Source organism: Phasianus colchicus, chromosome 24 (assembly GCF_987193195.1).
Source record: "Phasianus colchicus chromosome 24, bPhaCol1.hap1.1, whole genome shotgun sequence".
NCBI lineage: Eukaryota > Metazoa > Chordata > Aves > Galliformes > Phasianidae > Phasianus > Phasianus colchicus.
In genome coordinates this window covers 2,705,801-2,717,845 of record NC_143459.1, presented here as the reverse complement: position 1 = coordinate 2,717,845, position 12,045 = coordinate 2,705,801, and the positions used below count along the sequence as shown (strand labels likewise).

Genomic DNA, 12,045 nt, shown 5'->3' with positions numbered 1-12,045 from the left:
TCTCCAGGCTGAACAAGCCCAGCTCCCTCAGCCTGTCTTCATAGTGGAGGTGCTCCAGCCCCCTGATCATCTCTGTGGCTCTCCTCTGGACTTTCTCCAACAGAATCACAGAATGGCCAGGGTTGGAAGGGAGTCAAGGATCATGAACCTCCAACCCCCTGCCACATGCAGATCATCCCACCTAATGCTAGACCAGGCTGCCCAGGGCCCCATCCAACCTGGCCTTGAACACCTCCAGGGATGGACGGGGCATCCACAGCCTCCCTGGGCAGCTGTTCCAGTACCTCACCACTCTAACAGCTCCCTGTCTTTCTTGTATTGGGGGCTCCAGGCCTGGACACAGCACTGCAGATGGGGCCTCACAAGAGCAAAGTAGATGGGGACAATCACCTCCCCATCCCTGCTGGCCACCCCTCTTTTGATGGAGCCCAGGATCCCATTTGCTCTCCAAGCTGCAGGAGCGCACTGCTGGTTCATGTTCAGCTTTTCATCCATCAGGACCCCCAGGTCCTTCATGGCAGGGCTGCTCTCAAGGGCCGCTCCTTCCAGTCTGTGTGGATGCCTGGGATTCCTCTGGCCCAAGTGCAAAACTCTGCACTTTGCCGTGTTGAACCTCATCAGGTTCACCCAGGCCCACCTCTCAAGCCTGTTGCGGCCTCATGGGATTGCAAAGAGGAGCCCTAATGGGAAGCAGCAGCTCTGAGCAGGGCCAGCAGCTTGCTGCCACGCGTTTCCCCTTTTGTGGTAAGGAGAGCAGCTCTTTCTGCTCATTAGATTTTGGAGTTTCGGTCCGAGGGCTCCTTTTGTGAACATAGGGTTTGGGTTTCTACCCTCCAACGAGATGGGAATCTTTCTTATCTTCTGCATAACAGTGGGAGGGAGAGACACCTCTGGTGGCCTGCCAGAGACTGCTGCTTTTCCACCTCATCCCCTACTGTGCCAATGGGAAGGTGGGAGGAGGTGAGGATAACACAACCCTAGAAAAGTAAGGAGACAAATTGGGGAACATGGGGAACAACCCCATGGGTACGGTCCTGGTGCTGCTTAAGAAGAGGTATCCACTCCTACAGCCCTGTGCTGACCAGCCCCTTTTGTTACCATCAATCTGTGAGCACCCATAATGCATAGGATGCTCTTCAAAGGAAGTGTCTTTGGAAGGTGAAGGTACACATTTACATCAGCTGTCCATACCATCACAGAGCCACGTGCCATACTCTTCAGCTACGTGCACTCAATCACTACTTAAAGGAAATTCTGTATTACAACACATGTCACGTAGCAGAGTGTAGCAGGAAAAAGGCAAGAAAGATTCCTCCACGCTGAAGTGCCTTTTTAGCTGTTACAAAAACAAAGAAATAACTCTCCAGGTTCACACTGCATTTCTCAAACGTTTATTTCAGTGCAGATAAGATAACTAATGCAACTGCATATTTGAAAGATAGAAGGAAATGTGTGTTTCAACAGCTTGTTGTATCGGTGCTGTTTATTTTTCTGTAATTACTCTGCTCATATTCTCCAATTTTATGTTAATGAAGTGGCATAAATGTATGCATACACACCTGATAGTTATGCAACTGCTCTCCTGCGTCCTCCTTTACATTACGAAAAATATACCTTTGTTTATTAAGACAGAAACATTACAAAATGAAACTCCAAGAAGTCAGATTTTTGCAAAGAACCCCAATAACCAGTAGGTCATCTTTCACAAAGCCCCAGGAAATCTGACCTTTTCATTGTGGTGGGTCACTGCCAATTAAGTTCCTTACAATATGCTTCTAGCTGTTATCACAACACCCACCACAGAACACACATACCTACTAAGTTGATAAAATCATAGAATCATAGAATGGCCTGGGTTGAAAAGGACCACAGTGTTCATCTAATTTCAACCTTCAATCATCAACCAGCAGCCCAGGCTGCCCAGAGCCACATCCAGCCTGGCCCTGAATGCCTGCAGGGATGGGGAATCCACAACCTCCATGGGCCACCTGTTCCAGTGCATCACCACCTCTATGTGAAAAACTGCCTCCTAATATTTAACCTAAACCTAAAATATTTGCTTTGGCTTTCAGCTCTTTCAACTACTGTTGACAGAAAGCAATGAGTTAATATACTAAATCAGACTGCCACAAAGAACAGCAGCACAAGCAGCCGTGACTCTTTTAGTGTCAATCCCACCATCACCTTGCTGCAGGTAGCACCAGCTAATGAGCTGAGTCTTAACTTAGTAATTACAAACCTGGCCAGTGCTTCTGCTTAAGGTTTACCAATCCCAAAAAACATATCTGGAGACAAGTTAATATCCAGCAGTTTAATAGAGAGGCACTCACCTTGGTAGGGGCAGCTGGCCAGCAGAGTGCCCACACCACCCCTCAGTGCTGTATTTATGACAGCAAGAGACAAGAAAGCATCATTCACAGAAAGCAGGGAGATCTGGTTACAGCTGCAGAGCAGTTGCTCACAAACAAGTTTCTTCTTGCTATGTACAGAAGCAAGAGGCAGTGTACGTGTGTTCCCAAGCTGCCACAAGTCCTTTCTTATGGGCCAGTCACCTGTTTGGGCCTTGAGCTGTGTTGATCCACATGTGATCTGAAATGCAAACTTACCAGGCAAACACACATGATACAAAGGTTGTCTGGGATCAGTGGTACCTGTAGACTTTCCCCCTTTCATTTTCACATTTTGCAACAGATCCTGAAAGAGAGAGAAAAAGTAAACAAATGTTGACATCTTTCAATTCCCCCAGGTGGTTTTGGATGGTGCCTTGTCAGTCTCACTTAACCCCTATTCTCTTCCCAGCCCTCAGCTGCACATTATGCCTCCATGTTGAGCAGGGAGCAGGCCAATGACTTAAGAATTAAGCCCAACAGGTGGCTGGAAGCCTGCAGTGTTTTCCGAGGTGCAGAACACGCACACCTCGCTTCCAACACCATTTGTCACCCACCTTGATGGTGGGAAGTCGAGTCCTAAGATGGCTGCAATTTCTTGTGACATGCAGACTACAGATAACAGACATTTGTAAGCTTGCAGAAATCACCAGCACAATTCCTCTCTGAAAAAGGAAAGCCTATTTCTTTTCAGATCACTCAAACTCTGTCTGTACAGGTTGAAGCTGCAAAGGCAAATATGATACCATTAAAGGAATCACACTATAAGAAGGAGGGATTTTGTATTCCATGAAAATAAAACTGGGAGCAAAGCATAACGCATGAAATGTAAGATATTTATTCTGGGAAAAGATTCATGATTCCCTTTATTTGGCAGATACATGAGCTTGTAGAGGTACCTATTACAAACTACTCCAGAAGAGATTTTCATTTGTCTGTTTTTTTTTTCCACTGGGAAATGTACTGTATCTTTGAGCAAACCACCTCTTTCTTTCATCTCTGTCTGCAACCAGTGGCTGTGTTTCCCTTTTCTAACTCCCAAAGGACAGTACTTCAATCACTGTGTGCACTGAGTCTTCTTTTCATTGGTCTAAAGTTCATTAAATTATTCATGTTGCCTGGTTTGAGTAAAGTACAAATCATGGGCATCAAACAGCAACCAAGCATCCAAGTAACAGAGGGAACTTATTAAGATACCCAAAGCTTTTGACCTCTCCTTGCACCGTTCTCCAAAGTCTGCCTCATTGGTGGTCCTTCTCCAGTGATGCTTTCCCAGTTGTCAGCCTTTAGGGATAACAATCATAGTTCAGCTTAGCACCCACCTAAAATGAAAAAAACAAAGCTTTACTGTCTGTTAGCTGTTAGAGCAGCAAAGAAGATGACAGTGATCGCATTCACATCTATCTTCACAATCACCTGCTTTCATGGCAAGTCAAAATAACAAAAAGATCCATTATTTATGAGCTACAGAATTCTTCCAGAACTGAAGGGATTCACTGAATCCTGACAATTCAGAAATATTTTCTTCAGGAAATTCACTGTTTTAGGTCTTGGTCATATGGTCCTTTCCCATACAAGAAAGTATGCAATTAACACGCTCCATAGGAAGGTGTATATGTTGGCACTGGGAATGTCCCTGTTTTTACTACTTTTATGCTGTCATGCATTGTCATATTTATTTATTTAAATACATTTTCTTTGTATTTCTGAGAGTTCTCAAAATAAAGAAGGAAATATCTCAATGAAAAACGCTGCACTGAAGCCTACATTGAATGATCACATATTTGCATGACAATGAATACACAACAAAGGTGGTTTGTACACCAGATTGAGCTTACCCATCCCTGTTGTTGCATTCATTTTACTAATGATAAGAATTCTTGATCTCTGGTAGGGCCTGGACATTGGGTACCAATGTGAATGTACCAAAAATAAAACTTGATGGAAAAGTGGAAAGGATCATAAATTGCCTTGCCTTGTTAAGTGGAATGTGGAAGAACCAACATGAGACTTGAAACCCTTGGTTAAGAAAACAAAACAAAGTGGCATTGTATGCAATGTGAAGTTGTGGTTGTGTGGACACTTCACTTAGCCACAAGTGGGACCACAGTGACCACACTGGAAGGAATCTGGCCAGGAAAGTACAAGACAGCACTACTTTTGTTTGGCTGGGGAGTGTCATCAGCAGATGTGTTTATCTCCCATGTGACAGGGATGCCCACCCCTCTAAACAGAAATTCTACCTGTCTGAAAAACCTTGATTTGAGTGGAGGAAAAAGCTTCGTCCATGTGTACAAATGGAGCACTACACAAAGCAGAAAGTTAAGGATAGGATCAAGTCAAAGTTTAGAGGAACATCCCCTGCAGACAGACCTTTCTCCTCACCTTTCTCCATATTTGTTAATTCAAGGAAATATTTCATGCTGGCTGGGAGATACGATGTAGCAAGATCCACTCTCAAGGAAATTCAACTCTATGGGGTTAATGGGGGCAATGAGAGAACTGGGGGCAGTGGGGGAATTGGGGACAATTGGGGTAGTGGGGGCAATGGAAGGGAACTGGGGGTGGTGGGAGAGAGCAGCTGGTGATGGAATTAATGGGAGAAACTGGAGGCAGTGGGGGCTACGTGGGGTATCTGGAAGGAACCATTGAAACTGGGAACAGTGAGGAGAAACTGGTGGTGATGGGGGCACTGGAGGAGAACTGGGAGGTCACGTGGGCCTCAACCTGCGGAGAGAAGCCGTCGTGACGTCATCACTGCCCCCCCAATGTCCCTTCTCATTCGCCCCCCCTCGCACTCCGTTGTCACTTCGTGATCATCGCAACAGGATGATGATGATGATGACGCCATCACCCCGCGCCGCACCGCCCCCTTAGCAACGCCCCCGAGGGGCGGACCCACAGCGCAGAGCCGCCCCTGGGGGAGGGCAGGGCCTTCCTTTCGCCCCCCCCCCCCCCCCTCAGCCCCGTTATCCCCGCGTTTCTGCCCCGGGGTCCTCAGTTCCCGGCTATGGCTCTGTGGGTGCTGCTGCTCCTCGCGGTGCTCCCCGTGACGCCCTCCGCCTCTCCCCGCTGCGCTCCGCAGTGCCCCCCCGGCACTTACCCGCATCCCCCGGGCCGAACCCGGCAGCGCTGCGGTCCCCCGAGGGGCCGCTCGGAGCCCGTCCGGTGCCGAGGTGCGAAATAGGTTGCGGGAGGTCGACTTCCGGTTAGGGTCGGAAGTGGCGGGCGAATTCCGGGCTAGGCAGGAAGTGGGTGCACTTCCAATAGGGGCCGGGTAGGAAACAGTGATGAAAAAATGATTTTCCTGCGTTTGGGGTTCCCCACAACGGGGCATTTCCACAGGGGTCCTCCGGAAATGGGGTCCGGGGGGGAACAGAACCCCGGGAGCGATTTGATGCGGGGTTCATTGCCGCCCCTCACCCCCCGCAGCGCTCCGTTGCCCCGCGCCGCTCTCTTTCCCTCACGGCACCGTGGAGCCGCGCTTCCCCGCGTACCCCTCCGGCAGCGTCCTCCGCTTCTCGTGCGACGACGGCTTCGTGCTGCGAGGGGCCGCGGAGCTGCGCTGCAGACCCGGGGGTGTCTGGAGCGAACCACCCCCCGTGTGCGACGACGGCGGTGAGTGGGAGAAGCCCTAAAGCCCATCTAAAGGGCCCGAGGTCCCTCCAAAGGGCCCCCAGGCCTCCAGGAAATGCCCCAAAATTCTTTTGGGGGGCCAAAATACCTCTGGGAGACCTCAAAATCCCTCTAAGAGACCCCAGAAATCTTCAACAAGGCAGCTAAATCCCTCAAGGTCTTCAAAATCCCTTTTAAATGCGTCAGAGTTCTTGGGAGGTCCCCAAATCCCTATAGATACCCCAAAATACTTGTGGGGGAGGGACAGAATTCTCCGTAGAGATTCCCAAATACTTCTGGTTTGGGGGGAAAATCCCTCATGAAGTCCCACAAATCCTTCTGGAAGTGGCAAAATCCCCATAGAGATCCCAAAGTTCTTCTGAAGAGGTGGTGAAATATATCTGTGGGGTGGGGCAAATACTTCAAAAGCCCTAAAATCCTTCATAAGGGCCCCAAAATCCTTCCCAGAAGGGGAGGTTAGAGTGTGGGCAGAACACTTATAATCAACCCCAAATCTCTCATTGATGATCCAAAATACCCTGGGGGGATGAGGGGGGAAGGAAGGGTGTAAAGTCCCTCTTATAGACCCCATTATTCCTCATAGAGTCCCCAGAATTCTTCAGGAGAATGGGGGGGACGGGTCCTTATAGGGCTGAGGGGGGTAAGGAACATGAGTCTGGGGGACTGGAGGGCGGGGGGTCTTCATGGGATGGATAGCTGGGTTGCTTGGGGAGGGAGGAGGGGGGAGGTGTGACTCAGGGGTCCCTGTGGGGCTGAGGAAAAAATATCTGGGTTAGGGGGTCCTTGGGATGTGTCAAGAGTCTCTAAGGGTCTTGGGGGTTGGGGGAAGACAGGACTGGGGGGATTCCTATGGGGTTGGAGTCATCCTTATGAGGTATGTGGGTCCCTTGGGGTGGGGGTCAAGGGCTACCTCCACTGATTCTCCCCCCAGAAGGTGACTGTCCCCCCCCTGCGACACCAGTGGGGGGGGTGACAACGGGCGGGGGACGGCACCACGGAGCCGAGGTTCGGGTGCAGTGTGGGGCAGGGCTGCAGCTACTGGGACCTTCCCGACGCCACTGCATGGAGACTGGGAGGTGGTCTGGGCCTGAACCCACCTGCCGCCGTGAGTGGCACTGTGTCCCCATGTCCCTAATCCATGTCCCCAGTATCCATATATCCATGTCCCCAAATACCCCCATGTCCCCCCAAATCCTCATGTCCTTATGTCCTGTATCCCCATGTGCCATATTCCCATGTCCCTAAATATCCTCATATTGTTCCCTTTTTCTTGTGCCCCCAGGTACGCACGTTCCTAAGTCCCCAAATGTCTGCATGTTCCCAAGTGTCCCTGTATCTCCACATCCCCATAATGTTCGCAAATGTCCTCATATTGTCCCCACGTTCCCACTTCCCCAAAATGTCACAATTTCCCACGTCCCCAAATCTCCACATCCCCAAATGTCCCCACAGACCCCTACTCCTTCGACCTCCCTGAGGACATCAGCAGTGGCCTTGGCTCTTCCTTTGCCTCCATCCTTGAGCTGGCAGGTGCCCATGCTGACAAAGGTGAGCTGGGGGATGCTGTGGTGACACCACAGTGACATCATCACAATGACCTCACGGTGACACTGTGGTGACAGACACGTCCCTGGGACGCCGCATTGTACTGAACCGCAATGAGTCCCTCCATGTCTACGTGCTACTGGATGCCTCTGGCAGTGTCCAACAGGACAACTTTGAGCTCTTCCGGCAGAGCGCGGTGGCCATCGTGGATAGGGTGCGAGGGGACAGCAGGGTGGAACCGTGGGGAGATGGGGTGGGACCATGGGGAGACTACAGGGAGATGGAGGGATGGGGAGGGGAGATGGGGTGGGACCATGGGGAGAAGAGGTGGGACTATAGGGGGATCATGGAGAGATGAGGAGATGGGGTGAGACCATGGGGACCGATGATGGGATGAGATGGGACCATGAGGAGATGGAATGGGACTACAAGGGTAGGTCCCAGAGGTTGGAGGTCTGGAATGGGTGCCCTGAGCTGTCCCCATCCCCCTGCTGCCTCACAGCTCAGCAGCTTCGAGGTGCCCCTCAGGTTTGCCATCGTCTCCTTTGCCACCCACACGCATGTCATCATCTCCACCATCGAAGACGACGCTTCCGATGCTGACGAAGTCATCGCGCGCTTGGAGGCCATGAACTTTGATGGTACATCCCCAAAGTGGGCAACCCCAAAGTTGGGAACGCATTGGGGACACAGTGACATGGTGTTTGTCCCCTTAGTGCACAGGAACGCCACAGGGACCAACATGCATGGGGCGCTGTTGGAGGTCTACCACATGATCCTCTTCCAAAAGGAGCGGTCAACACGTGACGGCCAACCCAACGTGTGGCGGAACACACGGCATGTCGTCATCCTGCTGACAGATGGTGGGGACAATGAGGGGACAATGCTTGGGTGGATGCTGTGGAGCTGGGCTGAGCTCCATCGTGCTGCCCCTTAGGAAGGTTCAATGTTGGTGGACATCCCCGGGATGCGGTGGCCAAGATTGAGGATGTGCTGGAGATCAGAGAGGACCGCGAGGAGTACCTGGGTGGGTGTGTGGGGACACCAGCAGGGAAATGGGGACACTAAGGTTGGCTTTGTGGATCTCTGAGGTGGATTTGAGGATCTCAGTTGGCGTTTGAGAACACCTGAGGTAGCACTGGGCACCTTAAAGGTGATTTGGAGGACCTCAGAGGTAGACTGGGGACATCAGCGGGGCCATGTGGACACCAATGGGGACACTGATAGGGGTGTGGGGACATCAAGGTAGGCTTTGGGGACCTTGGGAGTGGCTTTGGAGAGCTGAGGAATAGGGTTGAGGTGTCCTCAGTGGTTCTGGGGACCCGAGTTGGGCTTTGGACATCTGGAGGCCACCGTCTCCACATCCCTGCCCCCAGTGTCCCTTTGCCCTGGCCACTATTTGCTCTTGCACCAGCAGTGAGGTCAATACCCTGGTTTACTCCTATCCCCAGGGCCAGTGCCCCATCCTGGGTCACCAAACCTCTATTTGGTTCCTCTAACCCCGTACTCATGATCAGACCCCATGGCAGATGGCCCAAACCCCATTCTAGGGGCCCTTAACCCTGTTGTAGTGCCCTGAACCCTGTTCTAGATGCTCCAAGCCCTGTTATACGTGCTCCAATGTTCATGTGAGACATCCAGACCCCATTTCTGAGGCCTTCAGCCACCTTCAGTGCGCTCAATCCCAACTCAGGTTCTCCAAACCCCGCTCCAGGTGTCCCCTGCTCCCTTTCTCACCCCCTGACCCCTCACCCCCAGACATCTATGCTTTTGGGGTGGGGACCCTGGAGGTGGACATGGCCGAGCTGGAGGCAGTGGCCTCTCACCGCCGGGATGAGCGCCATGCCTTCAAGCTGGCAGATGCATCGGCACTACGCCAGGCACTGGAGGGAGCGTTGGCTGCCACTGCCATCGGGGACCTCTGCGGTGTCATCATCCCTGCTGGCACTGTCCGACCACCGTGGCATGTTGTACTGAGGGTGGGCACTGGGGAGGATCTGTTTGGGTTGAAGATGATCCACTGGGGGCGATTGAGGATGGAGGGGAACACTTTGGGTACCATCTTGGATGAGGGATCCTTTGGGGAATGTTGGGGTCAAAGGAATATTTATTGGGGATTCATTGAGGATGGAGGGGGGAACCACTGGAGACTAAGGGATCCATTGAAGATGGGGGGAATGTATTGAGGAACCACTGGGGTTGGGGAGGATCCATTATGGATCGTTGGGATCCCTTAGGGACTGGGGGGAAGTCACTGGGGGGTGGAGGAGTCTATTGGGGATGGGAGGACCCAGTGGGGACAGGGGATTCCAATGCAGACCCCATGTTCTTGCACCCCCTCCCCCGGTACTCTCCCAGACTGGAGTGCAGCAGCGTTGTGCAGGGACCCTTCTCGGGGGCCGCTGGGTGCTGACAGCTGCCCACTGCTTCCTGGGGGGTGAAAGCCCCCATGACTGGAGTGCCCAGCTGGGTAAGGCCCCAAACATGGGGACTCCCTCATCCTGATCCCAGAGTCTCCCAGCCTACTAGGACCCCAAAATCCAGGACCTCTCCACCTCACTGGGACTCCCCCGATTCCTGTTTTTGGGGGTCTGCAGCAGGGGGTCAGGAGGTTTCCATCCGGGGGTGGAAACTCCATGAGGACTTTGATATCCGGGCGAGGGTAGCACGGGGGGTCCCTGAATTCTATGACTATGATGTGGCTCTGGTGGAGCTGGAGAAGGAGCTGGGAGACACAGGGGCCCCCAGGTGAGTGGGACAGTGGGGTGTGGGGGGGGCAGGATGATGTTGAGGGGGGTTCTGACCCCCCTAAAAATCTAATTCCCCACCAAAAAAGACGCATCTGCATACCCTGCACTGAGGATGCGAACAGAGCTCTGAGAATGGCACCAGGGACCACATGCCAGAAGCAAGGTGGGCGCACCCAACATCATCCCCACATCCCCTCTTCCATGTGTCCCTATACCTCCGTTCCTACATTGTACTCATATTGCCAAATGTCACAATGCCTCATATCCCTGTATCTGTACCCCCCCAGTATTGTTGCCATGTCTCCCTATCCATACATCCCCATTTCCCCATCTCCACATTGTCTCCAAAAGTCCCCATTTTATCCCCGTAAACCCAAATTTCACAGTGTCCCATAACCCTATGTCACCACCCCACATCCCCAGCCCCCCATACATCCCCATATTATCCCCATGTTCCCAAATGTCCTCCAGAGGTGGAGCTGTTGGGCCGCACTCGTGTCCCCGCCGAGTTTGTGTCGCTGGAGGGCAAGAGGTTGAGCGTCAGGATCAAGGAGCAGGAGGAGGTGTGGGGCTGCCCCAAGGCGCAGCTCTACCCCATAGTGGGCCCCACACACCCTCCACAACAGGGAAGAGTCCAAGCAGGGCTCTGCCCCACAGCAGGACCCTGCCCCATAGCGTGGCTCTACCCCACAGCGTGCCTCCTGCCTGGGGGGTGCAGTGCAGCCTGGGATGCCCCATGCTAATGCCTCTGTGAAGGATGTGGTGACAGAACGGTTCCTGTGCAGTGGGCAGGAGAGCGGCAGTGAGCAGGAGGATGCTGCCTGCAAAGGTGTGTGTGGGGGCCCCAAATATCCCTATCCCCACATTCCCATGCCCCCATATTGTCCCCATGTCACCATACTGTCCCCATATCCCCATACCCCAATGTCCCTAAACATTCCCAGGTGAATCCGGGGGTTCCCTCTTTGTGGAACGCCGCCACCGTTTCGTCCAGGTGAGTGCTATAGGAGGGGGCCCTGAATCCCCCCCACCTCAGTCACCCCCACCCATTTGGAGGTCCCCAAACTTCCCCTCCCTGTAGGTGGGGATCCTGAGCTGGGGCACCTTCAATCCATGCTACAGGGGGGGCCGCAATGCCGAGGGGGGGCTGCTCCGTGCCCCAGCCCCCCCCGGCCACCACCCCAGGGATTTTGCCATCAGCCTCTTCCGCATTCAGCCCTGGTTACGGCGGCACCTGGGGGGGGTCCTGCGCTTCACCCCCCTCTGACTCCCCACCATGGCAGGACTCCCCATTGGACTCCTATAGGAGCTCAATGGGACCCTCCCACCCCAATCTGTATCCCTCTCAATAAAGTTGTGTCCCCCCTTATTTTGTGAACTTCCATGGGTGGTTGAGATGGGATACTGGGGCGGTATGGGGTGGTGGGGACTTTTGGGGTACCATTGGAGGAGCTCACTAGCATCACTGTGCTTAATGAGCTTCAGACTTAACAAGGCCCCACCTGTGGGGAGGGGGGGTAGACTGTGTCCAACCACTCCCATTTCCCATAACCTGCCCAGTGGAGACAATATTACACAACCCTTACCCTCTCCCAGCTCCAAACTCTGACCCACAGATCCGGGACCAATGGAAGGAGCTGGACCCGGACCCATGGCCACAGTGCTACTCACTCTCCTGCCATCGAACCTTCCCTCCCCAACACCGGCTGGTGGGTGACCCCAACCCC

At 53.0% G+C, this 12,045-nt stretch overlaps 1 protein-coding gene and 1 long non-coding RNA gene across 3 annotated transcripts; one reads left to right on the top strand and one right to left on the bottom strand.

Moving 5' to 3' along the window:
* Nucleotides 1-786: 786 nt before the first annotated feature.
* LOC149915122 (uncharacterized) lies at nucleotides 787-5,596 on the bottom strand. Its single transcript, XR_016459709.1, has 3 exons — nucleotides 5,491-5,596; nucleotides 4,773-5,114; nucleotides 787-3,709 (listed from the first exon to the last, which is right to left on the bottom strand). It is a non-coding gene; the product is annotated as an uncharacterized LOC149915122 (long non-coding RNA).
* C2 (complement C2) lies at nucleotides 5,341-11,696 on the top strand. 2 transcript variants are annotated; one of them, XM_031595046.2, is made up of 16 exons: nucleotides 5,343-5,563; nucleotides 5,820-6,005; nucleotides 6,955-7,128; nucleotides 7,476-7,571; nucleotides 7,646-7,782; nucleotides 8,071-8,209; nucleotides 8,285-8,431; nucleotides 8,506-8,595; nucleotides 9,327-9,547; nucleotides 9,927-10,038; nucleotides 10,166-10,316; nucleotides 10,405-10,481; nucleotides 10,790-10,881; nucleotides 11,012-11,147; nucleotides 11,263-11,312; nucleotides 11,400-11,696. In XM_031595046.2, exons 1-16 carry the CDS (start codon nucleotides 5,398-5,400, stop codon nucleotides 11,583-11,585), a joined length of 2,160 nt encoding a protein of 719 aa, XP_031450906.2. In that variant the 5' UTR covers nucleotides 5,343-5,397; the 3' UTR covers nucleotides 11,586-11,696. The 2 variants fall into 2 exon arrangements, with proteins under 2 accessions (XP_089980031.1, XP_031450906.2); XM_090123905.1 differs by lacking the exons at nucleotides 9,327-9,547; nucleotides 9,927-10,038 and having other exon boundaries at nucleotides 5,341-5,563.
* The last annotated feature ends 349 nt before the right edge of the window (nucleotides 11,697-12,045 follow it).

Bases quoted from the DNA above. Each gene is read 5' to 3' on its own strand.
- C2 (XM_031595046.2), top strand. From the start codon at position 5,398: ATGGCTCTGTGGGTGCTGCTGCTCCTCGCGGTGCTCCCCGTGACGCCC. The intron at 9,548-9,926 runs GTGGGCACTGGG...GTACTCTCCCAG, and splicing joins CGTGGCATGTTGTACTGAGG to ACTGGAGTGCAGCAGCGTTG. The intron at 10,039-10,165 runs GTAAGGCCCCAA...GGGGGTCTGCAG, and splicing joins TGACTGGAGTGCCCAGCTGG to CAGGGGGTCAGGAGGTTTCC.